Source organism: Xenopus tropicalis, chromosome 7, assembly GCF_000004195.4.
Source record: "Xenopus tropicalis strain Nigerian chromosome 7, UCB_Xtro_10.0, whole genome shotgun sequence".
In the NCBI taxonomy this organism is placed as follows: Eukaryota; Metazoa; Chordata; class Amphibia; order Anura; family Pipidae; genus Xenopus; species Xenopus tropicalis.
Window position 1 is genome coordinate 31,834,653 of NC_030683.2, and position 27,408 is coordinate 31,862,060.

General features: G+C 38.9%; 1 protein-coding gene across 5 annotated transcripts in view; it reads right to left on the reverse strand.

Annotated features, from left to right (window-relative positions):
• Positions 1-2,156: 2,156 nt before the first annotated feature.
• LOC100488690 (prominin 3) overlaps positions 2,157-27,408 on the reverse strand; it is a 58,825-nt gene continuing 33,573 nt past the window's right edge. For 4 of the 5 annotated variants that reach the window (XM_031904911.1, XM_031904912.1, XM_031904909.1 and 1 more), the window contains 15 exons: positions 25,251-25,410; positions 23,708-23,860; positions 22,836-22,959; positions 21,933-22,012; positions 18,805-18,889; positions 16,934-17,080; positions 16,735-16,800; positions 15,625-15,726; positions 14,583-14,636; positions 13,462-13,542; positions 10,607-10,675; positions 8,279-8,368; positions 7,585-7,697; positions 6,755-6,778; positions 2,157-5,216 (listed from right to left, as the gene is read on the reverse strand). In XM_031904911.1, the coding sequence (XP_031760771.1) occupies positions 5,168-5,216; positions 6,755-6,778; positions 7,585-7,697; positions 8,279-8,368; positions 10,607-10,675; positions 13,462-13,542; positions 14,583-14,636; positions 15,625-15,726; positions 16,735-16,800; positions 16,934-17,080; positions 18,805-18,889; positions 21,933-22,012; positions 22,836-22,959; positions 23,708-23,860; positions 25,251-25,410 (1,397 nt within the window). In that variant the 3' untranslated portion in view covers positions 2,157-5,167. 5 annotated transcript variants of the gene reach the window in all.

Genomic DNA, 27,408 nt, shown 5'->3' on the forward strand with positions numbered 1-27,408 from the left:
TTAAAGCTCTTTCATTTTTTAGTGTTACTGTTCTTTTAACAGGTTCTAAACAAATGTTATGGGGTCACAAGCTTATTTGTTAGAGTTTGTGTTAACCACTGCTCTAAGGGCTCTGACACACGGGGAGATTAGTCGCCCGCGACAAAACTCCCTGTTCGAGGGTGACTAATCTGCCCGAGTTGCCATGACCCGCCATCCCACCGGCGACTCGCAAGTCTTTTTTCGGCGATTTCGGGAAATCGCGCCACCGCGTGTGCCATCCTGCCGGCGACTTACATGTTCGCCAGTGGGATGGCGGGTCATGGCAACTCGGGGAGATTAGTCGCCCGCGAACAGGGAGTTTTGTCGCGGGCGACTAATCTCCCCGTGTGTCAGAGCCTTAAAGAGACAAGAGCAAAGTGGGGCTGTTTGAATACAATGTCATATTTTGCAAAAATCAAAATGCATAACCACAAGAACCGCACATCAGTGGAGAGGTGCTGATTTTGTAGGGCAACCACAGGGCCCGGAGCCCTTGCTTAATTATAGCAGAGTATTCTATAGCAAAATGTGCCATCTGTGAGACAACTAATCCTTGCTGGAGACTGGACTAAGCACCAAGGCAAAAAAAGATTCTAAGCTTATGATCAGGTCAAGCCCACTGAGAAGCTGAGGCGTTAGCTTGATGCTACTGTTGCTACCCCTGGAGTGGCCTTTTAATCCTCACAAGGCTTCTTTATGTTTGTAAAATAAATATAGTAGGCCTATTACTATGGTAAGGTAGTAAACTGCATCCCAGAGCCTCTCAACACTTCCTTTATAGCTGGGATTCTTAACCTATGGGTTGGAACCCAAAACGGTTGCCTGGATCTTCATGATCCCCCTAAAGCGACATTTTTTTTCCTATGGTTGAAGAGGTTGTTCACCTTAAAATTAACTTTTAGTATGATGTAGAGAGCAATATTCCGAAACAATTTGCAACTGGTCTTCATTTATTATGTGTGGTTTTTTTTAATTATTTAGCTTTTTGTGCAGCAACTCTTCAGTTTGGAATTTCAGCTCCTATCTGGTTGCTATGTTCTAAATTACTCTAGTAACCAGGCAGTAGTTTGAAGGAGAGATTGGAATATAAATAGGAGAAGGACTGAACAGAAAGATAAGAAATACAAAGTAACAATAAGAATAAAATTGTAGCCTCACAGAGCAATAGTTTTTTGGCTGCTGGGGTCTGTCCATTTGGAAGCTGGAAAGAATCAGAAGGCAGCAAATAGTTAAAAAAAACTATAAAAAATGAAGACCAACTGAAAAATTGCTAAGAATTGGTCTTACTATAATTATTGGGTAACCAGTAATTCCACAACATAATTTGGGCTATGAAAAGTTAAGATCCACTGCCTAAGGGTGAAGACACACAGAGCAACTAGTAGCAGCTACTCGTCATCGCTACTAAAATAGACAATGCTGATCATGTACTGATAATTGTCTCTACGTGTGTTTTAGCAAAGGCAGTTCTCAGTATTGTTTATGGTAGGGTATTTTCTGGCATTTAGTAGCTGTGACAAGTCGCCCTAATATGGGGAATGCACAGCACATGGCGTCTGCTCAGAAATGTTTCTATGCTGTTGAATGGCAGTCTGCCTGTCATGTGCATTTCCCACATGTCTTTATGGGAAGTAGCAGGCACATACGGCTGGTCTGACTGGCACTTTTGGTAGTCCCTAGGCCTCATGTTATCATATGAGTCATGTATCAAATTCCATACTGATTATAAAAGAAAGTACAGCCCCTGTAGATTTATATATCAATTAGTAACATGAACATGCAATAAACTCCTTGCTTACCCACTAACAGATCTTTATAAAGGGCACAAGACAATGCTCTGAAATTAGAAACATGGAGGATCCCAAAGGCTATAAATAAAAACACATCTGCCAGGATTGCTTCTTTGGCAGAACCCAGAATGATCCCATTTCCCTAGCAGAGTGCTGGCCCCTCTAAGTAGAAAGAAGATGGGGTCAGGGTGGGGCTGATATGGGCAAAATGTTCTGTTTTAAACAAGCAATTACAGTACCCAAGCCAGCTATTACTCATATATATTGTTTTGTACACACATAATAAACTGCACCTTCATACCTTGCTGGCTATTTATATGAGCACAAATAGACAGTAATCACAAATTAAACAGACAATGATTTCTTTTAATTCACATACAAATTTACATCTCAGGCAGATAAATTGTCTTTGGCACTGACTGCATGGGAGAGCAGTTTTTTTTACAGTATAATATCAGTTTTCATTGAAAATCACATATAATTCTAGCCCGAACTAAGCTAAATCTGACTTGCTGGGCGACTGATAGGATATACATGCTTTGGATGGAACTTATAAGCAGCAAGTTATGCAAGGAATTCCGGCTATGCTGGTCACTATACACTAAGCTGACAAATCCATTACCCTCACTGAACTCAATGGATGAAAATTATATGTGGGGGCTCAGTCATCGCTAAGATCTGGGTCATTTAAAACATGTATATGCAATCAAACCACCAGCTCAATGTAACTGAAGGGAAGGCTATTACAGGGCCCACTATAACGTTTCACACCCTCGCCATTAGAGGGGCCAAAAAATAAAGGTTTAGCAGACACAGTGCTACATAGAAAAAAAATAGTTATTCTTTCATATTTTCCTAAAATGTACAAAAGAAACCATAGCTATTATGCAGAAACACATTCCTAAAGAAGTTTAGCACAACACAGTGACAAGAGAAAATACATCCTTCATTAAGAGAAACATAGAACCTCATTCTCTGTACAATAAGAAATGAAATCCTTAGAGAAGTACAAACGAGTGTGTTCCCCACATACTGGTACTTAATGTTTAGTGGTTACAGGCTTCCATCTCTGGGTCAGCTGGGATATGTATGGCATAAACCGATCATACAAGGCCCATCTCTACAGCCAGCAGCTGCTGCAGAACCTCTGGAACCCAACAGGATCTGCAACATCAGCATCTATTTCTGTCTTCTCAAGTCTAAACAGAACATTGCATTGCCCACAGAATAGGCTGGCATTTTGGCTGGCATGGGGCCTATAGTTTTGGGTAAAGGGCACACAAGCCAGTCCCTGAATCTCTGGGATATGTGCAGTTTATGCCACGGTGGAGGAAAGATACACTGAGACACAAATTAGAAATTGGAACAATCAAATGAAGGAGATTTTTTCCTAAAGGATTAGCATCACATGAAAGTCATCACGGGCCCATCCAACCTAATAGAATTAGGCTTTCTTTAGCACAATCAGTCTCTCACAGAGAAATGCCCCGGGCTTCCCAGAAGATTGGTTGCATTCCACTAGGTCATAGACTTACACATGGTCAGAAGGTTTCATATACGCTATTACATTTAAAAAAAAAAACATTCACAAATAAAAGATAAATATTAACAGATTTTTTTCCTTAAAATAAACGCTCCTGAATATCTTTTGCAATGCGACAATACTATTTCTTGGCACTGCATTATTAATTGTGAGCATTTAAAAAAATAAAATAATAAAAGAAAGAAATGTGAAAGGGCACAAAGTGAGGAGCTTTTACAGTAATCCTACATATATTTATAGTTTAGTGAGATGCATGGGGGCTCCCACCCCTGTGGAAATGCCACCGGTAGTGTAAGCTATTAGCAGCTTTTTGCTCAGGTAATGGTGGGAGTTACAGTTGTAATTAATGGAATAATAATGAAGAAGAGGTGCAGCTTTTTACTTGAATAAATGCACACACTTTGCAAACATGGCTGCCAAGCTACTTGCAACAGTAGCCTTGTCAAATCGGTCTGTCGCAATCTAACTTAAGGTGGCCATATACTGCAAGATCCGCTTGTTTGGCGGGGTTGCCAAGCGAGCCAATCTTCTCCCTTTATGCCCACCTAGGTGTGGGTCATATTGGGCTAATTCAATCATTTAGCCCTAGGGCCAAACAATCAAATTAAAACGCCGGGCATAGGCACCATCAGTTCGGGGACCACATCAACAAGCCGGTGCAGTCCCGATTTGACTGAAAAATCAAACCTGCCCGATTTTAGGCCAGATGTCGGTCAGCAGGCCCGTTGTTGGTGCCCATACATGGGCAGGTAGGCTGCCAAATTGGTCTAAAGGACCTGTATCGGCAGCTGAAATCTGCCTGTGTATGGCTACACATCGACTGGTTGATGCAGTTATCAGTCCAACAGCCCATATACCTGCCATTATAATTTGATTGTTTGGCCCTAGAGCCCGATATAGGCATATCAGGAGATGACCCGCTCATTTGGCAACTCTGCCAAACGAGCAGATTGCACTGTGTATGGCCATCTTCACTGTCCTTCACTTTTATTGGAGATGCTGCCGGCACAGTCAGTTATCCCATGGGCTGATAACACAGCACTTCTCAATCACAAGCAGCTTAGACAGAGCACATTTACTTGAATTTTTATCAGACAATAATAATAATTCTCTATTAATATAAAAAACAAGTTATACATATATTTCCTGTTATGTAGTGCATAAGGAGTACCCCCCTGTATTCTCTATGTGGAAGCATACACACTGACACAAAGGGTGGCTAACGGGAAAAGTACAATGCTTAGAGTTGCATGCTAAATGTTTAGTTAGCATTTACAGTTAAGACATTTATTAGCTGGAATGCCTGGGACCTGGGAAGTTTTCTGGGTAACGGATCTTTCCATAATTTGGAGCACCATTTATTAAAAAAGGTACTAAAAACAATTTAAACATAAAAGAAAACTAATTTGGTTGCTGCCAACATGGCATTTATGCTTGTTTAGTTACCATGAAAAACAAGGGATTATTATTGCGAAAAATAATAAATACTATTAGTTCCATAGCACTCCATTCGTATTCCTGAATATTATGCCTCCAGAATATAGATTCCATACCTACACTTCCTTCTATGTTTCTGCATTCTCCCAACTAATCTAACCTTATTTTAGGCCTAGATAGCCGTTCTGTTTGACAGCTGTTCCACCCAAGTGAAATGTGTAAAATAAAGAGGAGAATGAATTCAGCAGTTATTATGCTACTAAGAGGGGGGGTAAATAAATGTAAATGGCAATCCCTGAGTACATTGAGGCCAGCAGCCCTATGAAGAAGTGTGTTATTCCTGTGTCTGTCACATGAGAGAAATGAAAGAGACATTTCAGGCTTTTCCTTGGACTCTGGGAAACAGAAATTGCCGAGATGTGGTCCTGTGAGGGTGAAAAAAAAATCTTTTAGTTTATGCTGCACTCCCGAGCCTTCAACTGCAGGGGATGAGAAAGTACCCACAAAAATATATGCTTTGTATAGACCTTTTGATACCCTCAGTACAATATGGAATCTAATATTTTACAGATAAGGGGTCCTGTCAAGTTTTGAAGCATTGGGACTCCAAGGGCTATAAGACATGGGGCATTTTGTCCAACACTGCCATCCAGCAGAAAACTGTAGTGGACAACCCACCCCTGTCCAACTGTCATGGCTCCTGACAGCAGTGAATGACACACCCTGAGCAGTAGGACTTTTGCGCAAGGAGCCCATATCCACTGAGAATCCCATAGGTATATTTTTTTAATACAGTTAGTATGCCTATAAAGCACAACTTAATGTACAATTCAGCGACACATTGAGTCACACTGCTCAGCTGCCATGTATAACTTCAGCAAAGAGTGCCCTTGGCTATCCAGCAGTACATATGGCTGTTTCCAGTATGTACAGCCCTGCAGCAGTATGTATGAGATATAATCAGCATGTATATTCCACCAGCAGCATGTACAGTATACAGTATGTCATTTAGCTGCCAGGTGTTGTTCCAGCTATTTTATTTTTTACATTGTATACACTCTGATAAAGGATCACATTTAGACACAATAATTAAAGAAGAAGTAGACTTCACATTGCACATAGTAGTACCCTGCAGCTGTCTCATTAACTGATAACATACATCTACCACGTCACATGAGCATCATCACAGATCAGCAGTATAAAATGTGCCTTTGGTGTATGCTATTCCACGAGCTAATGGATTGCAGAAAGAGGGAGTGGGCTGGGGGGGGTGACGTCCCTGACAGCAGTGAAGAACAGATCAAAGAAAATTAAGCTTGAATGATTGTGGAACAGGGGCACACACAGATAAGCAACAGCTTTATTAAAAGGAAACTCTGGCTTCCAAACCCAACACTATTTAAGAGCCCCACACAACACAGAGACCCCTAATATATCTATCACTGTAATATGTTCCTTCAAAAAGTATGAATAAATACCATTTGTATATGCTGAAATCCAGCAGCAAAACAGTTCTTCCCTTTTTGCATCATTTGTAATCATGGCAGGGGAGGAGGGACTAAAACATTGATGTTACAAATTGTAAGTTCTCCACAGCTTGTGTACAGCATGGAGGAACTATTTAACCCACAATGCATTGCACTGTGATGTTCCTTTCCTTATTGACATCACGTGTTCAGGGAATTGTGGGATTGGGAGGATGCAGGCTGAAGGCAGGCTGAGGACAACCAACTACTGTTACATTTGTTTGTGTCTCAAAGTAGACAGCCAGATCAGCAGGACAACAGGGGATGGGGCTTAGGTATACTGATGTATATTGCAAAGATGCTTGAAGTTATGTTTACTTTTCAAAAAGTTTAAGTTGTGTTTGAGTGGCGTTCCCCTTTAAATACCGAAAATGAGCTTGCCAATTTCATTTTCTCCCATTTATACTGTTTACCCCTACACAGAACAAGACACTTACATCTCCATTTGGTCATATTCATTCCTGAAAAAAAAACAAATGACATTATTACAAAATATTATTAAGTTATATATTTTACCAATCAGGGGGACCAATCAGAAATGCTTTTGCAATAACTTTTTGAAGGGCAGTGTATCCATGTCAGACAACCGACAGGAACACTGTACTGGAGCAGGGAAGCGGTTCTACTTTATATTAGTTACATGTAGTTTTGTATACATTTTTCTCCACATGCAGCAATTTTCAGCCAAAGTAAAGGGTTAAATTGTCCCATTTCATTTTTTTCAAGCATTAATAGGGGCATTTTGCTTTTCAGATGTTCCTATACTTAAAAGTTTGGGTTTGCTTCTTTGCCTCAGACTTATCTTTTATTGTTATATCTAAATTAGACAAATAAATTAGACAAAGAACTCTCAGGCAGAATTGTAGAACAGAGAAATGAGTCTTTCAAGCTGGCCATGCACTGACCTTGCCAAGCGAGCAGATCTTTCACTAATAAGCCCTCTTTTACATGGGCGATAATGGACTAATCCCTTCGGATCACAGCAACAGGGATACAGGTCGTTGGGGCAAGGACTGCATAAACAAGCTATTGTGTTCATTGCTCTGCCAAGATTTCTGAATCTTTCAGATCGATATACTGTATGGGCAATTTTCGGCCAAATTTTGGTTGGGTAGGCCCAATGGAGTGCTCAATACGTGGGCAAATAAGCTGTCTCAGACTAAAAGAGCCAAATCAGCCTGTGTATGGCCACCTTCAGATGAAGGGTAGTTGGTCCTGTTTAGTGTGTTATGACACAAGATGCAAAATAAATAAAAATCATACTTACTCGTAAACATCAGAACTTTTCATCCTTCTGTAGTGTTTTGCGAGCTTAACTGACAAGATGATGCTGGGTATTAGGAATAATGTGCACCAGCCCAGACTGAACCAAAAGGCATTCTGTAGGAAAAATGGTAAGTCATCACAAGAATTCATATTTATATAATTTAAAGCCTGATTTCAATTATACACTGTTTTTCTAATTTTCAGCGCCTATCATAGGGTAACACTAAGTACAGTTCTGCATTCCAATGTCACTCACTAGCTAGCGAATCTAAATAACTCACAAGTTAGGGGGCACCCAGACAGACACCCACTGGCAACTCATTATGAATACAAATGCAGGCAGAGCTGTATTCATACTAAAGCACAGCTCTTTGCTTTTATTACATGAGCAGAAAGAGCTGTGCAAACCAGAGGGTAGGGTGCAAAGTGCAAAAAACATGTTGTTTCACACCCATTTATTGTACTTTACCCTGATTTGCACTTAATAAAGGTCTCACAAGCAGCACTTGGGCTCATTTCACCTGCCCAGAGCCACCCATAATGCTTCCTGTTGGTGTACGTGGTACACAACCCATGGAGATACCCATCATTCTGCAATAAAACCACTACTTCTGCTGTTGCCTGATTAATAAAAACTGACTAAAACTGAAAAAGGAATGACAAAACGGTTTCTAAAAATAAATTTTGACTCTTACCACTGAATCCACAATATAAACACAAGCTATGGTTTGTGCAGAATTCACAGCCTTGGCAACAGGTCCACATCGAGCAAAATTTGTTCTCAACTAAAAAAACAAACAAGACACAATTAAATATCTTCAAAAATGTTTCTACTCATAGATGTCAAACATTGAGGTGAATTTATATGTAGAGGTATAGGATCCGTTATCTAGAAGGCTCTGAATTACAGGAAGACCATCTCCCAGAGAGACCATTTTAAGCAAGTAATGCTAATTTTTAAAATCATTTCCCTTTTTCTCTGTAAAAATACAGCAGTAGATTGTACTTAATCCATAAATCCATATAGCTGGCAAAACAATCCAACTGAATTTATTTAATGTTTAAATTATTTTTAGCAGACTAAGGGGCCCATTTACTTACTCACGAACGGGCCGAATGCGTCCGATTGCGTTTTTTCGTAATGATCGGTATTTTGCGATTTTTTTCGGAAAATTATCGCGACTTTTTCGTAGCCATTCCGAAAGTTGCGATTTTTTCGTAGCGTTAAAACTTGCGCAAAAAGTTGCGATTTTTTCGTAGTGTTAAAACTTGCGCAAAACGTTGCGCCTTTTAAGTTTTAACGCTACGAAAAAAGCGCAACTTTTCGCGCAAGTTTTAACGCTACGAAAAAATCGCAACTTTCGGAATGGCTACGAAAAACTCGCGTTTTTTCGCGCAAATCGTATTGGTAACAAAAAAGTCGCGATAATTTCCGAAAAGTCGTAAAGGCGCCGAAAAAATCGCAAAAAATACGAATTCCAATCGGAATTTTTCCAATTCGGTCGGAATTCGTGTCTTAGTAAATCAGCCCCTAGGTATGGAGATCCAAATTACAGAAAGATCCCTTTATCTGGAGGACCCCCAGGTCCCTAATATTCTGGATAACAGATTCTTTACCTGAAGTTTATTTTTAAAGGATCAAGTTAATTGGTAAGTTAATTGCTGTTTTGTCCTTCATTTACCATAATGCACATCTCTTGCTTAAGTAGGAAGAGCTCACCTAATGCAGGTGGAGTGTTTAACTTTACTTACTATACACCTGACATCAGGCCCAATAAGAATGTACCTTATTAGCTACATGTTTAAGATGACCACTGGGTGTAAGTAGCTAAAGGCATAATTACAAAAGATGCGGTGCTGGGTGGGCCCAGCAGGGGGCAGTGAATGCAATGCAGTGAATAATATGCCGTTTTTCATATGTATGAAAAATGTCTTATTCCCAAAATTAGGGGGGCCCTAAAATGGTTTTGCCGAGGGGCCTCGTAACATCTTGTATGTAGCCTTGGGCTTTACAAACTATGGTGCATCAGATTTAGAAAAATATTCTACTTTTCCCAAACCGATGGCATGGGGGTCATTTTCCTTTAAATGCTCATTATTTGTGTGTGTGCAATATATAGCCATTCCATTATATTTATTTTTAGGATTGTCCATTCAAACACCACACCATGTTAAGTGTCAATGGTAAACTCTGTATACAAGGTTTGAACTTGTGCTTAGCTGAGAAGCCATTATTAGCTTAAGAGAATGGATCCCAGCGGCCCAGATCTCAGGATGCCTTTATCCCCAACTTAATGAAATGGGTGGGGATCTAGTGCCATTGAAGAGAACATAAATGGTACCCTAATTGCCCCTTAGAGCTGCCCACGGGCGCTAGGGCTGCTGCTACACATGGTGTGACCCTATTGGATAGTTCCAAATCTTTTAAATGTACAGAAAATCCTTTTCACTGTTTGATATTATGTTCCATTCAAAAATTTAACAACTGCCATAAAAGTAATTCCTAATTAGAAGGAAGGAAAGTCTTCATTAGTATTAAACACCAATCATCTTTTCAAATTCACTCTACATTATGCTTTATTAGCATCATTAACATTTCCTTTTTTACAGAAAGCCTTTCTACACAGCAACACCTCTTCTATGTTGCACTACATTTTCTACCCTGTTTTTTTCCCTTTTCTAAGTTTTCTTGCATACTGCCTTTGTTTTGTTTTTTTATGCTGCAACTGCTCACACCTTCATTTTTAGTTCCCTGCATGACATTTGTTTCAAGAGCGAAAGAAACCTGTATGTTACTTTACTGTACAGTTTATAAAATAAATACTATGGCCTTCAAAATTAAATATCATTTATCCTACTGCAACCAAACATATATACATACATACTGTACAGCGCTGCGTACATAAGTAGCGCTTTATATAAATAAAGATATACATACATATGACAGAATGGAACCCAGCTCCCTGTATACTCTGATACTGATCTGTAGAGACAGTGTTTTGTCACCGAATGTACTGACTTACCGTAAATATTGCCCAGTCAACATATGACTGAAAAAGATCCACTAACTTGTTCACATATGCTGTGGTCGCCTGTTAAGATAAACCAATAGCATTATTTCATTTATGTGGCTTTAAATGAGTGAAAGAAAGTAAGCTAGATATATAAATTAGGTTTCATATATAGAGGCTGGCCCTCTAGGAGTTGACAGGAACAACTAAATTAGGTATATTAAATGCACTTATTTGGTTCTAGGGTTGCAAAGTTTAAAACCCTAAAACTATCAATACAAGTGTGCAGTTTGTAGGGCATCCCATTTGAAAGCTATAATGAGGCAACTAAAGTAAAAACTATAAGAAATGAAAGAAATAATACCAACTAAAAGGTGACTAAGAATAGGTCATTTTACAACATACTATGGGGCCCATTTATCAATGTACGATTGGTTACGATTACAAAAAAATTCCTAACTTTTAGAACTGTGCGTATTTTCTGCGCTTTTTTTTCCGTTAATTTCCGCAACGTTTTCATGCTTTGTGACAATTTGTGCAACAAAATTGTATTTGTCGCAACGAGTATGAAAGTATCGGAATTCATTCAAGCTTTGGTATCATGACTTTCTTTTGGCCAGGTTGGAGCTGCAGAGTGCCAGTCCTATGGAAAGCTTCCCAAATCATACATTGAAGTCAGAAAGGGTTTTGTGCGGTTTACGATCGTTGGTATACGAAAATTTAGTGATTTTTGTATTGCCAATACATTTGCGATCGTTTCAATACGAGAATTTTGGATTGTAAGAACAAAATTTTCATACGTCAAGAATTTCCAAACATCAGAAATTTTCGTGATTCGGATTCGTACATTGATGAATGGACCTCTAAGTGTTAACTTGGCGAATTACTCCATTTAAAGCATACCTGTCTTAAATGAACTTGGAAAATAAATTAAAAAAAAAAAAAAAGAGGGAGGTGCTGGACAGAATAAGCAATAAAATACTATCCTCGTCATATATGGTTTCTTTAACTGCTCTCAATAAAGGTGAAGTATATAGGTAAATCATGTTTAGGTGGGCTTCCCTTCTTAGTTGCTGAAGATAAAGAATGATTTACTGGCTACCCCCCAGCACTGTGCTTGTACAAGAGATAACAAAGAGCAAATCAATAGCTGTAGAGCTGTAGAGGGTTTTTCAGATGACAGTCAGGTCGATTTCATTTTTCTCATGGGAAACACAGGACCAGGTCTGGACTGGGATTCAAAATAGGCCCTGGCATTTCAAGTCCCAAACAGCCCCACCAGCCCAATAAAAAGTGACTGCCTAAGACATCTTACAGCAGCCCCTCTGGCATTTGCCAGAATCCACAGATTGCCAGTCTGGGCCTGCACTGGACTGAACTAGACTTAAAAGTATGCAAAGAACTGCTTCATTTTAAAGGAAAACTATATCCCCAGAATGAATACTTAAGCAATTGATTTGTTCAGTGTTCTATTAAAGAATCTCGACAAACTGGAATATATATATATTATATATATTTCACTTGAGCCACCATTTAGTGATTATTATTATTATTATAGACACATCACTCAAAAGAAAATTGTTTTAGTGCTTAATCTCTAACAATAATACTTAACTTTTAATCAATTATAATTAAAACTTAGTATATACAGATAAAAGTGCATATTTGCAAGTCAACAAGAATGAGATCTCAATTCAATCACCCATGTCAATTAATGGCATGGATAAGAAATCAGTTAAAAACAACTTAGCCCAGCTCCAAGTTACTTATCAATTCGTTCTGCAGTCAAACTAATTAATTTTTGGAGCATGGGATAGGTGGAATAAGCTAGGGTGCCTAAATCATGTGTTTACAGTTTAATACATAGGGAGGAAAATCCCAGATTACAAAATAGTAAAAGACACGGAGACCATAAAGTATCACTAAGTTAGTGGCAGCTATTATTGCTGCAATTCAATCAAGTGCCTGTAATTGCACGCTACTCTAAGAGATGGTAGTGAGTTATTTGCCTCACTAAACCATATTATTACATTAAAATCATGAAAAGGTTGCATATTTTAACCGATATAAATATTGTAAAGTTGCTTGAAATTATGTTTACTATTCAAAAAGCTTAAGTTGTGTTTTGGTGGAGTTCCCCTTTAAGCAAAAACAACTTTTGGCAAGAGATCCCCTTTAACATGAAAAGGTATTTGTGTTTGTTCATAAAAGGTATATTATTTTTAGTTTGATTGTGATTATAAAGGCATCGACTTAATAGCTGTTGTGTTGCCTGGGACGAAGACCAAGTCTGATATGTTATCACAGGATTGTTTGTCCTTTCTCCTATAAAAACATTGATCTGGTCAGCGCTTTTATTGATTTAGGAAGAGAATAACTCTAACAAGGGCATGTATTAATAGAGCGGCTGTTTATACCACTGAAAGAGCATGTAAAAGCCGTTGGATTAGGCATTAGTCACTAAGGTACAATCAGTAGCTCTGTATCAGTGCATTTCTGATTCTAAAAATACAGGAAGCTTGTGGTTATAAAGCAGTTATTTTTTCTGGAAAAGGGCAGTAGTGGTGCTTTGTTTGCATCCCTTTGTCCCATAACTCTAGGGTTCCGGAGTGCAGGACACTGTGAATGTACCAGGTACTGGTGTGAATTACATACATGCTATTAAATTTTTCAGGCCAATCTCTGTTCCGTGTAGCTGCACTCAGGTCCATGCTGCGCCTTTCAGTGCAAATACACAGAGGATTCGTTTCTTTCTGCCTGCCTACAAAACACAGGCGAGAGAGAAGCGGCCTCATGTCTAGCCCCACATCAAATTTCAAAATTAAATATAAAAAAAAATCTGTTTGCAAAAATGGCATGACACTTACATTTTTTATTACTCCAACGGTTTGTGTATCAATGTATGCTTGAGCTTCCTCAATGTTTGCAAGCGTCTTATTCAGGGTTGCCTAAAGGGAAAAATGACAGGGTTAATGTTAAACTACCTCCAAAAACTGTGATTTGTCCAAATAGTAAAATAAAAATAGTATTTAATATGCCTTGATATTGCTATCTGTGTGATACTCAGTTAAGCTAAATTCCACAATTGCAGTTGCAAATAGCAACCAATCAGCAATTCATTGAAATTAATAAGTATTTTCAATTGTTGAGTCTCAAAGTTCTAAACAACTCTCACAATTATTCTCCCAGCAATTCTCTGGAATATGAATTGTTTATCAATATAACCAAATACTACAGCATTCTCCTGCAAATCCCAAACTCAATCCTGCACTAGGCTGCAACTGCTCTACAAACCTCTACCTCATGATGTATTACAACCCTGTGCAACTGTAACAACAAGTGTGCGGTGCAAAGACTACAGATACTTTAATTCAAGGCACACACCATTCAAATCTTGAAATGGACCCCCTTAACTTCACTGCTGTCATCCTTAGTTATGCTTAGTATAATAGGCTACACTCATAGCTACTGGCTGATAATTTCAGCATCTTCAGCACATTTCCTGCTAGGATAATGCTGAGGCCTCTGTAATGACAAACATACAAATGTTCATACCATAATGGCACAGGCTGATGATACAGGGCTGATTAGCCTTATACTGTGATATTTATAGTCTATATATACAGTATATTGTGAGTATGTGCAGGGAGCATGTGCAGTGAATCAGCAGAAAATAAGATGGGGAGCTACTGGGGCATCTTTGGGGGCACAGATCTTCCCTGCTAAAGGGCTGGGGTTGCCTTGGGCTGGTACAGAAGCCCAAACACAATGTACATTTCTTCCCTAATTCTTTATTTAAGCTTTAGTTCTCCTTTAAAATAAAAATTTCAATTACCTGTTAAATTACTCACAGGTATATATATATTAGTCATTAAATAAAAATGTAGATAGGAAGTAGCTTCTTTCTGTATGCATGTTTCACTATTTGTCACCAAAGTTTCAAATTAATCACTGGTTTCCACAGAAATAAAAATGAATAACAACTTACAGGCATGTTTTCAGATGTTGCTTCCAGAGTCTGGACAGTGGTATCCAAGGTTTCCTATATGTGAAAATGAAATTGATATATGTAATTAAGTATACATAGAATCATAAATATAATAATATTATATCAGTACAAGCTGGGATGGTTCTACTCCATGCTCGCACAGCAGGCCCCTCCTCACTACATAAGCTTTGAAGGCCCCTGCACCATTTCTGGTATCAACACTGGAGAAGACAGCAGAAGCTAGCCGTCTTGGTAGGCCTTGGAGAAATGGCGAATGGGGGGCTCAGATTGAAGGCTAGTTTGGTTAAGAATTGAGAGAATGCCCATTGCTTTCCTTGGTGCACATGAAAGCCCAACTTTTCTCCTAGAAGCACCTGAAAGCCCAACTTCTCTCCTAGATTCACCTGAAATCCCAACTTCTCTCCTAGATGCACCTGAAGGCTCAACTTCTCTCACAGACACACCTGAAGGCTCAACTTTTCTCCTAGAAGCACCTGAAAGCCCAACTTCTCTCCTAGATTCACCTGAAAGCCCAACTTCTCTCTTAGATGCACCTGAAAGCCCAGCTTCTCTCTTAGATGCACCTGAAAGCCCAGCTTCTCTCTTAGATGCACCTGAAAGCCCAGCTTCTCTCTTAGATGCACCTGAAAGCCCAGCTTCTCTCTTAGATGCACCTGAAAGCCCAGCTTCTCACTTAGATGCACCTGAAAGCCCAGCTTCTCTCCTAGATGCACCTGAAAGCCCAGCTTCTCTCCTAGATGCACCTGAAAGCCCAGCTTCTCTCCTAGATGCACATGAAAGCCCAACTTCTATCCGAGATGCACCTGCCACTTTATAAATGTGTTTTATTTCAGTAAATATATATAAGATACTGTAAAACAGTAAATAAGATAAATGTGCATAGCATTCTGTCAGTGTAACTGTAGGGCTTGTTCATTTCTGAAAAGACCTACATGATGAAGACAACATCCCCTTTGTTCCATCAGACTGGCAGGTCATTTTCTTTAGTTTGAATGATTATTTAGCAAAAAATAAAACGTACAACTGCTGGTATCAGGTTGCTTTTAATATGATTGTCAATCCTCCGTAGCACAGAAGCCTCTGTCCTTAGTTCTGTAGTTACATTTTCAGGTAAAGAACTGTCCTGCAAAGAGAAAAGTAAAAGGAACAAAGTGAAATAAGATTTACCTATAGGGAAGGCACACTGAGTGGATCATTTGCTTTACCAAGCCCGAGTTTTGTACACACAGAGGAAACATGGATTCACTATCATCTGGTAAGGAACTGCAAGAAATGTGAAATTTAATCACAGTGACTGCGAGTTGCAGCAAATGTGTGTCCACAGGGAACTCACTACTAACTATCAATTCTAACTACCGTATTTTTCGCCGTATAAGACGCACTTTTTCTTCCCCAAAACTGGGGGGGAAAGTTTGTGCATCTTATACGGCGAATGCTCATTCCTCTATGTGCCGCGGCTCTCTGCCGCATACTCACTTTTATAAGGTTGCGCCCGTGCGTACTGACGTCACACGCACAGGGCGCAACCTTATAAAAGCACAGAAGCCGCTGGGAGCCGCGGCACAGAGAGGAAGACATCACAGGAGCCGGAGGCCGCTGGGGGGAAATGGAAGGTGCTTGAGGGCCCGGGGGGGAAGCTGAAGTATGCTGTGGGTGCCGTGGGGGAGCTGGAGGATGCTTGGAGGCCCTGGGGGATGCTGAAGGATACTTGGGGGGGGGCCCAGGGGGAAGCTGAAGGATACTTGGGGGGGCCCTGGGGGAAGCTGAAGGATACTTGGGGGGGGGCCTGGGGGAAGCTGAAGGATGCTTGGGGGGGGCCTGGGGGAAGCCTCATTATGTGCGAGCCCAGAGACAATTAACTTTATACAGTTGATATAAAATATTTTACTACAGTATTTGCTTCAGAATCTTTTTTTTCTAGATTTTCCTCCTTTAAAATTGGGTGCGTCTTATAGGGCGAAAAATACGGTAGTTAGTGGTCCTTTAATGCCAAGCCCCAACAGCTTAACATTGTGAGCAATTATCTGCTTTGCTAAACCATAGGCAACATAGTGGCAGGTTCTTCCATATGACTGTCAGACAGTTCTATAATGTTGCTGCAGCTATGAGGGGACATGCACTGCATACTTACATTAGCCAGTTTATCTAGATCGTCTGCAAATGACAACAGGTCTATTTTGGTGATGTTTCTGATCAACTGCAATAAGAGAAAACATTTTAGCATTGCACTTTCACACTCTTACAAATCTGCAATCATATATATAGTTTAATTATTATTAACAGCAATGACATTGGTATGACGGATATACTGAACTTTAGATTTCTTTTACCTGTGATTTGAAACTAGCAAAGTTCAGTGTGTCGACTCCTGAGCTGACCACTCTCATTATCTGGTCCTTCTGGTCTGTAGTAAGGAAGTTAATGTTTTTTATGGTGATATTTGTGTTGTCAATAATGTTCTGTACTGAATCTGTATACTGGAAAGGAAACAAACAATGAACCACAATGAGAGAAGAAAAGCAACAACGTGAATTCAACCTGCTTGCAAATAAGGTCTCTCTGGTAACCATTAATGGCTATTTAAAAAAAAAACATATACAGTGAGGAACATAAGTATTTGAACACCCTGCAATTTTGCAAGTTCTCCCACTTAGAAATCATGGAGGCATCTGAAATTCACATTGTAGGTGCATTCCCACTGTGAGAGACAGCATTTAAAAAAAAAAAAAAATCAGGAAATCACATTGTATGATTTTTAAAGAACGTATTTGTATTGCACTGCTGCACATAAGTATTTGAACACCTGGCAATCAGCAAGAATTCTGGCTCTCAAAGACCTGTTACTCTGCCTTTAAATAGTCCCCCTCTATTCCACTCATTAATCTAAATTAGTAACGCCTGTCTGAGCTCTTTAAAGACACCTGTCCACCCCACAGTCAGTCAGACTCCAACTACGCCATGGGCAAGACCAAAGAGCTGCCAAAAGACACCAGAGACAAAATTGCAGACCTCCACAAAGCTGGAAAGGGCTACGGGGCAATTGCCAAGCAGCTTGGTGAAAATAGATCAACTGTTGGAGCAATTGTTAGAAAATGGAAGAAGCTAAAGACGACTGTCAGTCTCCCTAGGACTGGGGCTCCATGCAAGATCTCACCTCGTGGGGTATCACTGAGGATAAGAAAGGTGAGGAATCAGCCCAGAACTACAAGGGAGGTAGAACACAGTAGAACACTACGCTGTCATGGTTTCAAATCATGCATTGCACGGAAGGTTCCCCTGCTCAAGTCATCACATGTCCAGGTCCATCTTAAGTTTGCCAATGACCATCTGGATGATCCAGAGGAGGCATGGGAAAAAGTCATGTGGTCAGATGAGACCAAAGTAGAACTTTTTGGTCTAAACTTCACTCACTGTGTTTGGAGGAAAAATAAGGATGAGTTGCATCCCAAAAACTCCATCCCTACTGTGAACCACTGTGGGGGTGGTAACATCATGCTCTGGGATGCTTTTCTGTGATGGGGACAGGACGACTGCACTGTATTAAGGAGAGGATGAATGGGGCCGTGTATTGTGAGATTTTGAGCAACAACCTCCTGCCCTTGGTCTGACCATTGAAGGTGGGTCGTGGCTGGTTCTTCCAACATGACAATGACCCGAAGCACACAGCCAGGATAACCAAGGAGTGGCCCCGTAAGAGGCATATCAAAGTCCTGGAGTGGCCTAGCCAGTCTCCAGATCTAAGTCCAATAGAAAATCTTTGGAGGGAGCTGTTGCTCAGCGACAGCCCTGAAACCTGACAGATCTAGAGCAGATATGTGTGGATGAGTGGGACAAAATGCCTGTTGCAGTGTGTGCAAACCTGGCCAAGAACTACAGAAACGTTTGGCCTCTGTAATTGCAAACAAAGGCTTCTGTACCGAATATTACTGATTTTCTCAGGTGTTCAGATACTTATTTGCAGCAGTGCAATACAAATACAGTCTTTAAAAATCATACAATGTGATTTCCTGATTTTTTTTTTAAATGCTGTCTCTCACAGTGGGAATGCACCTACAATGTGAATTTCAGACGCCTCCATGATTGTGGGAGAACTTGCAAAATCGCAGGGTGTTCAAATACTTATGTTCCTCACTGTATATTCTTTTTTAAAAAAAGAACCTTAATTCAATGTCCCCTCTAAGATGACAGCGCAGCTACCAACCTGGGTGATGTTCAGGTATTTCTGCAGATCGATCTTTTGATTAAAGTTTAAAGTGGACCACAAAGAATCATCTCTCTGACAGTCACTGTGAAACAAAGAAGGTATTTTTGTGAAACTTGCAATTCCCCTTTGTTCCCATTTTTTATCATACTGTTCCAACTACACACCCTCCCAATGTTTTTCAAGCCAATACAGACAATGTGGGGAATTCACAAAAGTGCTGATATTAAGACAAAATAAAAGTGGAGATAGATTTGTCGGATTTTCCAGCTAATTCACAAACCTCTATCTCTACTTTTGTGAATTTGTCTTTTAAACAGACAGTTTTCAGATTTTGTCATTATACTGACATTTTTTTTTATGAATTTTTTTATGAAATTTGCCTTTAACTCTTAGTAAATCTGTTGGTGCCATCAAACCCAGTCCCACAGCTACAGGAGCCTTGGGATAAGGAATTTACCAGCAGGATCTTGCATTTCATAAAGCCATTTGTCATTTCTTTAGGGGGGTTTTCCTGAATAATTTTAATTTTGGTAATTTTAGTTTGCCCAGGGAAACTAAAAATAAAAATTTGCATGGGACGCTTTACTTTTCCTTTAAATAAACATTTAAACAATAAATTCACTTAAAATGTTATGATTGCCTCATTCATTAAGCTACAACTAGTATAATCATACAAATGTGAGGTAAAAACTTTTTATATAGAAGATATAAATTAAAAAAATGTTTAATCAGTGTTTTACTTAAAAAATGTTAATGAGGCTTTTTGCACCTATTGTTCTAGAGTTAGACAGAAATTTGTTCCCTAACAATAGTCTGCCAATCCCCATTAATATGTTACTGATCCCCCAATGGGGCCCCTACCAGAGGTGTGAAATGGAGACTGAGTGAGACCAAACAAACCAGAAGATCTTAGAATTGATCTGACAGTTACACTGAGCTTTACTCCATTTTGAAAATGTCGGGAAAAAATGTTGTTAAAACGCTGTATAAATGTCGTTTAAACGACAAATCCACAAAAGTATCTCTAAACGGTCTGTCTTTCACCTAAAAACGGAAAAGTGGCGGTTGATTTGGAATTTAGGAGGATTCCTGTTTGTGAATATGGAGAAAGTGTTTTCCACCAGTTTTTCCACCACTTTTACTCCAAAAAAAGGACTCTCTCCACTTTTGTGTATTCCCCCCATAGAATTTACGCTCTCTATCCGTTGCTTCAAATTGCTTTACTATTCCACCCTTTTTTGGTATCCCTTCTTGCCTCTACAAATAGATTTGTAGAATTATAAAATATACACACACGCACATTTATTTAGTCCAGATGGATGTTGACTGTATGTTTTTTTTCACAGCTTAAAAAGTAAAAGCGTAAAAGTATATTTTGCTGTGAACCCTTTTCAAACAGAGCCACCTGCTGGGGATATTTTAACTCTGAATGTCACGAAAATTTGTTTCTTGCACGTACGAAAATATAGTGGTTACGGTCTGAAAGTTACGAAATTTTAGTATCCGAACGATAGTAAATGACACAAAACCCTTTCTGACTTTGAAACTTCAGTGCATGATTTTGGATGATCAGACGTTGTTGTTGCGAAAAGTACGACTTTTTAGTGGAATAACAAATGTATCACAAAAAAGTTGTACTATTTTAGTGTCCACAATAGTATGGAATAGACAATAAAGACTATATGGGGACTTTGTGGGGCTAAAACTCCCACATTCGAATTATGATCAAGCCATACAGTATTTTCAGTTTCAGATTTTCTGAGTTTTCCGAGTTTTTTTTAGAGTTTGTAAAATATTTGAGAAATTCGAATAAAATAATTAATGCACCATTCATTTTTCTTGGTTTTGGGTCCTTTTGGTTTTTATAGAAACTTACTCTCTGTTTAAATATATATGAATTAAAAGTTACATTTTATGCTAAAAGCACTAAAAGCTCCTTTGGTAATTATTTGTATACAATAAGCAAGCATTTGATATGTAATTTTATTCCAATTAGAGATTTGAATTCACAAACTTGAAAATTGATTAATAAGCCCATAAGGGTTGTGCTGCACCACCAACCATCATTTATTTTTGACACTTCAGAAAGCGTCTGTGCGGCTTTTTTTAACATAAGTTCAACTGAATGAGTTTAAGTCAATAACAGAGGTATTTTTTACCTTTAAAATCCTAACTCAGGAAATCCCAAATCAAGGTAGGTAATCAACTTTGCAATCCAAAGTTTTACACCATTGTAATTGCTATGTCTAATTGTAGAAAGTAATGTCATATTATTAAAGGGGAGCATGGAGAAGCCAAGCTTAGTGGTTGTCGCAAATAATCAAGCAGAAAATGAGATTTATCTGATCTGTAATAAATGCTGATGCTACAGGGCAGATAACTGAATTCTCCTGCAGAATGCACTGGTTTCTGTATTACCATGTAATGCATTAAAGGGGAACTCCAGCTTCTGTACCAAAGTTTGTTAAAGAGCCCCCTAAACACATTAACCCCTAATATACAGAAGCTATCACTGTAACCTGTCCCTGCAGAACATTTCTTCTCTTTCCGCATAATTTGAAATTCTGATGGGAAGAAGGGACTAAAACACAGATAATACAAATTGTAACAACTTCTTCACCGCTTACAGACAGCATGCAGGAACTACATAACCCACAATGCATTGCACTGTGATGCAACTTTCCTTATTGGCATCATATGTGCAGGGAATTGCGGGATTTTGAAGGCAGGCTGATGACAGTCAAAAACATTTTTTTTACATTTTTTTAAATCTAAAAGTAGCCAGCAGGCAGGAGAACAGGGGGCCAGACTTAGGGAACTGTTCCAAACCATATTATTACATTAAAAATCATGAAAATGTTGCATTTTGCTTAAAATTATGTTTACTTTTTTAAAAAGCTGAAGTTGTGTTTGTAACCTTATGTCTTAAATATAGAATAATGTACACTGTATTGTAAAACACAAGAATATCATAAGTCACAGAGGAGTTTGATGATCATATAAAGGAATGAGCTAAAGGCAGAGTGCTTATATACAGGTAAGCAGGTACAATATTTTTAATAATAACCAAGTTTTAGAAAAGGCAGACATAGATATTGAAGTAAAAAGATAACAATGCCACATACCTGTAAAGTGTAGATATATTCACATTTGTGTCTATATAGTGGGAGATGTTAAGTTGTGGAATAGTTTGGGAATCAAGATACTATTGAAATAAATAACAAAAAAAGAAAAAAAAAATACTGTTAAACACCAACACTCTCATTCTTAGTTAAAAAGCACAGTAAAAAGTTTCTTGCTGAGTTAAAGTGTTTAATGTGTCTAAGTCACATTCAAAAAGTGGCAATTTTTTGATTACAGATGATCAAGATTTATTTTTCTCAAAACTAAATATGTAAATAAGGGCTCAGATGCAGTTGGAATTTGGACAAATCTTTTGGAAGATTTGGGCGAATTAAAAAATTGTGGATTTGATGCCCATGTACTTTCTCAGAAATATTAGATACATAATGTTCTTTATGCAGAACACAGTGTGTTCATAGTAATGACTGAATATTCTAAGGAAAATGAAGTGAAAGAGACCCCCTGCTTTCAGTCAGTTAGTGGATCTGTGAATTAGTGAATTTCACTAATTCAGTTAGTAGTAAACTAGGCTTTAAACAGTGATTCCCCCGGTGGGCTTGGATCAATGGAAAGGGGGCTTACATCAGTAGGCTCAGTCTCAAGCCAATTAAGGTGAGGATGCTTATTTGCTTTCCTAGTTAAATCTAAAAATCTAGTTTGAAGGAGGGGGGTTACTGACCAAAGGTTAGCACTTCTGGAGGGGCTTGTACTAAAAATGTAAGGCCTATGCAACAAAGCATATCTGCATCAATGTTTTTTTTTTAAAGGTAGAGAAGTGCCCAATTCACCTGTGAAGCCCAGTGGTATTCATTTAACTAAATGGCTGTATGGGTGCTTCTCTACTGGTGGGGAATACACCTCATATGCAAAGGAAAGGATAAAGGGATATACAAAAAAGAAATTACCGTAAACAGCTGCTGATTGGCCCAAGGTTTACAGACAAGGGTGTAGCTATTTCCACCAACTACAAACAAGACTGCCACTATAAGGATAAGTAGCCATGAGAAAATAAAACTGAATCCCACACTCCTGTAATATAAGAAAAAGTAAAGTTACACCCTACACCCAAAGAAAGACATTTCAAACATGTTCTATTTAAGTACATTATGCCACCTGCTGGTGTATGCTAAAAGTCAGATAAAAAAAGACTCCAAACAGATGTAATAAATAACACTAGGAAAAGTTGGTGTGCCCATTATATGCATATTTTTGTCTTTTATTTGCCAGCATTACTTTATAAAATTAATTTATATCTCTCTCTGGAAAGCTGACTGATTGTTTAAATACTGTAAGCACATCCTCAGGATTTTCAGAATTAAGATGAAATAAAATTAAGTAAAAAAATTAAGTGCTCTGTTCACCCCAGTGTATATAACAGAACCACTGTATGTCCCATTAAAGCTGAGAGTGTAAAAGCACAACTGATATCAAGGTGACAATGAGTAAATGCTAACATTTCCTGAAGTTATTTTCAGTAGCTTAACTATGTATACAGCAGCCCCTGCAGGCCCGGGCAACAGTACCATAGTCCCCCCTCCCCAACCTTTCTCTACCAAGTTACGCCACTGGTTATTTTACATGTATACCTATGATCTCTGTTTAATAATGGCCTGTTTTAACAACCAGGGGCCCAGTAAGTTTAACAAGAGCAAATAGAGGGTCCTCTGAGGTGTTAATCACTCTTTATTCTAATCTGCTCTGTACTATGTGTAGTTCACCTCACTTTTACAAGCAGTGCTCAATATTTGAAAGAAAAATGTAAAACAAAAAACCTTACGCCATAAAGAAATCCCCTCCAGAGTTGGATGCACAATTGCGCTTGGTTGGATCTTCGGTTCCTTTGAGGCCAAGTGGGCCAAGAATCAGTCCAAACAAAATGCACAAAATTATAAGTAGGATGATACAGCTAAGAATGATTCCAACAATCCACCTAAAAGAAAATAAAACAGGGGCCACTGATTACGGTTGTTACCAGACCAGTACTGTACCGGTGCAGATGGTAAAAGGAATATTTGGTGGCAATGTCATTAACAGGGAAAAAAGAAAACAGATATAGGAAGGCTGGTTATTGTTCAGAAAAGGTGACAACCCTACCCAGTTTATATCATCAACAACAACACATACTGGGTTCTTCGCATAAAGTGATTTCCAGGCTATGATGCTCCTCCATACATACTGTACATACTGTATACAAGTAATCCACTATATAACTATGCACATTCCATTTAGTTTTAATGTGAACACATGTAAAGTGAAAAAAGGCCACAAATGACTATTGTACCACTGTCCCAAAGATTCAAAACTGGGGTTTAGCTCACGACTGAACATTCTTCTCTGGAGCATTAGGTCTAGTAGAGGATGTGCTTAGCACTGACAAGAACCATGTTTTGTCGAAGTTCCAAGTTAGGCCCTGCCCACAGGCATTAAACAGGTGAAGGCTCTGCCTCCCACTCCAGAGAGCTAAAACATGAAATGATTCCATCATTGCAATAAATATCAGGGTTCACTTATCAACAAAAATACTATGTGCAAAATATTAGTGTAAATCACTGTGTTTTTTACGTTTTTTTTTCCAGAATTCCTTCACAGCGGTCAACCTGAAAATGTGGGTGTGCTGCAATCGTTGTAGTCCATTTCCCTAAAGGTGGCCATACATGGTAAGATCCGCTCATTTGGTGAGGTCGCTAAATGAGTGGATCTTCTCCCGATCTGCCCACCTATGGTGGGCAACATCGGGCTAATTTGAACGTTTGTCCCTACAGCCAAACGATCGAATTACGATGGCGGCATAGGTGCTGTTGGACTGAGGACTGCATCAATAAACTGATGCGTTCCCCGATCCAATGGGAAAATCTAACCTGCTTGGTCGATAACTGGCCAATTTTAGGCCAGATATTGGTCAGGTAGACATATCGGGGGTGCCCATACATGGGCAGATAAGATGCAGAATCGGTCTGAAGGACCCAAATCACCAGCTGAAATCTGCCCGTGTGTCACCACCTAGTCCAGTTGTCCAAGAATGGCATCATTTCTGGTGTGCCAATGTGTGAGCACTAGTAATGGCATTACTGTGCTATTTACTAGATACAAGTTACTGTGCAAGCATAAGATTCTAACAATTAGAACTGATAATCAGCTTGGTGAATTTAATGGAACAATGCTTTCTTTGTAGCTGTTATGGGACAAATACAATCTAATACAATACAATACAATACAATCTAATACTGTCACCTTGCGAAGAGTTTGCTTAGTTAATCATCACAGAAGTACATTATTTTTGCCATAGCCATATACCACAACTTCTTAAAATGAGAGCACACCTGTAGTAGTCATAATTCTGAATCTGAGGAATGACGTTGGAAACACTGGTAGATATAGAATTCAAGCCATTTAGGGCGCTATTTACTGTACTGGTAATCGGAATTGCATTCTTTGTGTCATTTATTGTGCTCTTAATCTTTCCCAGTTGATCTTGTACACCTGTGGGGGAAAAAAAAATGCAACAGGATGTTTGGAAGAAGTCATGGACGGAACATACTAATAGCTGCAGGTGCTTTTTAACAGAACAGTTTGGATCCAAAGGGGTAAAGCATCTACTCTTCCCTGTATTTGGCAACCTTTTGCAGAACCCATGTTGAGCTGTTGTGCTTATTGGCTTTAAGAAATAAAGTATCACTATTACCCATCAGTGCTCTGCCTCACAGGTCACTGTGTCTGTACTAACAAACCTGGTAAAACGTTATTGTATTCCGAGAGTTTATACAGTATAACACATTACTCTGAAAACTAGTTTGGTGTTAAAAGTGGAACCAGCACTGCTATATCTTGTAGGTGATTGGCTCTCCAATACGGCCCACTGGTGCATCATATTCCCAGTGAAAAGCAAAAATATACTCTGCTTCAGAAGTTTATGTTATTTTGTGTTTCTTCTATCCTCTGTTGTTCTTGAAAAGATAGTTAAAAAGGAAGTCCACTTTAGGGCTAAACTACACAGGAGATTTTGATCATTTTTTACCAAAGGGGGACATAGGGCTATGTCACACAAGAAAACATTCTTATAGCATTTGATCAGTTATTTGTATACAGGTATCGGACCCCTTATCCGAAAACCCATTATCCAGAAAGTTCCGAATTACGGAAAGGCCATCTCCCATAGACTTCATTTTAATCAAATAATTCACATTTTTATTAATGATTTACTTTTTCTCTGTAGTAATAAAACAGTACCTTGTACTTGATTCCAACCAAGATATAATTACCCCTTATCGGAGTCAAAACAATCCTATTGGGCTTAATTGTTTATATAATATTTTTAGCAGACTTAAGGTAGGAGATCCGAATTACAGAAAGACCCCTTATCTGGTAAACCCCAGGTCCCGAGCATTCTGGATAAGAGGTCCCATACCTGTATATAATTGCTATTAAAAGCAGTGTTTGTCCTTTTCTATTCTCTGCCCTGGGGGCTGACTTTTGACACAAGCCAGCACACTGACAGACCTGTCTTGCTGGAGGAGACTGGCTTTTGCAACATTGTTTTAAAAGTCATAACCAGAAATTATGAGTAATGATGTGAATACTGCTTTCAATAGCAATTACACTTACATATAATTTTTAAAGCATTAAACATTTTAAAAAAATAATATTGGAAAGTTGCTTAGAATTATGTTTCTATTTATTAGGCAAAACATTATGTTTTGGGCTGATGTGCTTTAATATGGCACTCCTTACCCCAGAAAAGAAATTTAAAGGAACAGTAACACCAAAAAAGTATCAAAGTAATTAGATTATAAAGTACTGCTGCCCAGCACTGGTAAAAGTTGTGCATTTACCTCAGAAAGACTCCTATAGATTATAGAAATACCCTGCTGTGTAGTCATGGGGGCAGCCATGCAAAAGGAGAAAAGTCACAGGTTGCACAGCAGAGAACAGATAAACTCTGTAGAATACAATGGCAATGTTATCCGCTATGTAACCTGTGCCTTTTTCCAGCTTGAATGGCTGCCCCCATGGCTACATGGCAGCTTATTTATATAAACTATAGTAGTGTTTCATTTTTTAATGTAACTGTTCCTTTAATAGCATTACACTGAATGATTTTCAATGTACTACAGATTTTAGGGGTTTAGTAATAAAAGGCCCAAAATAAGTTTGCCCAGGAACAGTAACCCATAGCAACCAATCAGCAGGCAGCATTTACTGGTCACCTGTTAGGCAAAGTGTGCAGTAGCAATCATTCTCTTTCTTTTTGTGTACAAATAGTTTAAGAGCTCGTCAACTAAGTGTTGGCCCAAGGGTGCTTCTAGCGCTGTCCCTGCACAACATGGTTTAGACCAATTTCTTTCTGTTTCATGTACAAAACTGTCGCCAAACATTGCTTCTAGCTGCCATTCAGCCTTTAGAACAAGGAACTACTTACAGATGTAGGATAATTAACCATGGCTAAAAAGTTCCCTGCCTGCTTACTAGAGCTCCTGAGTT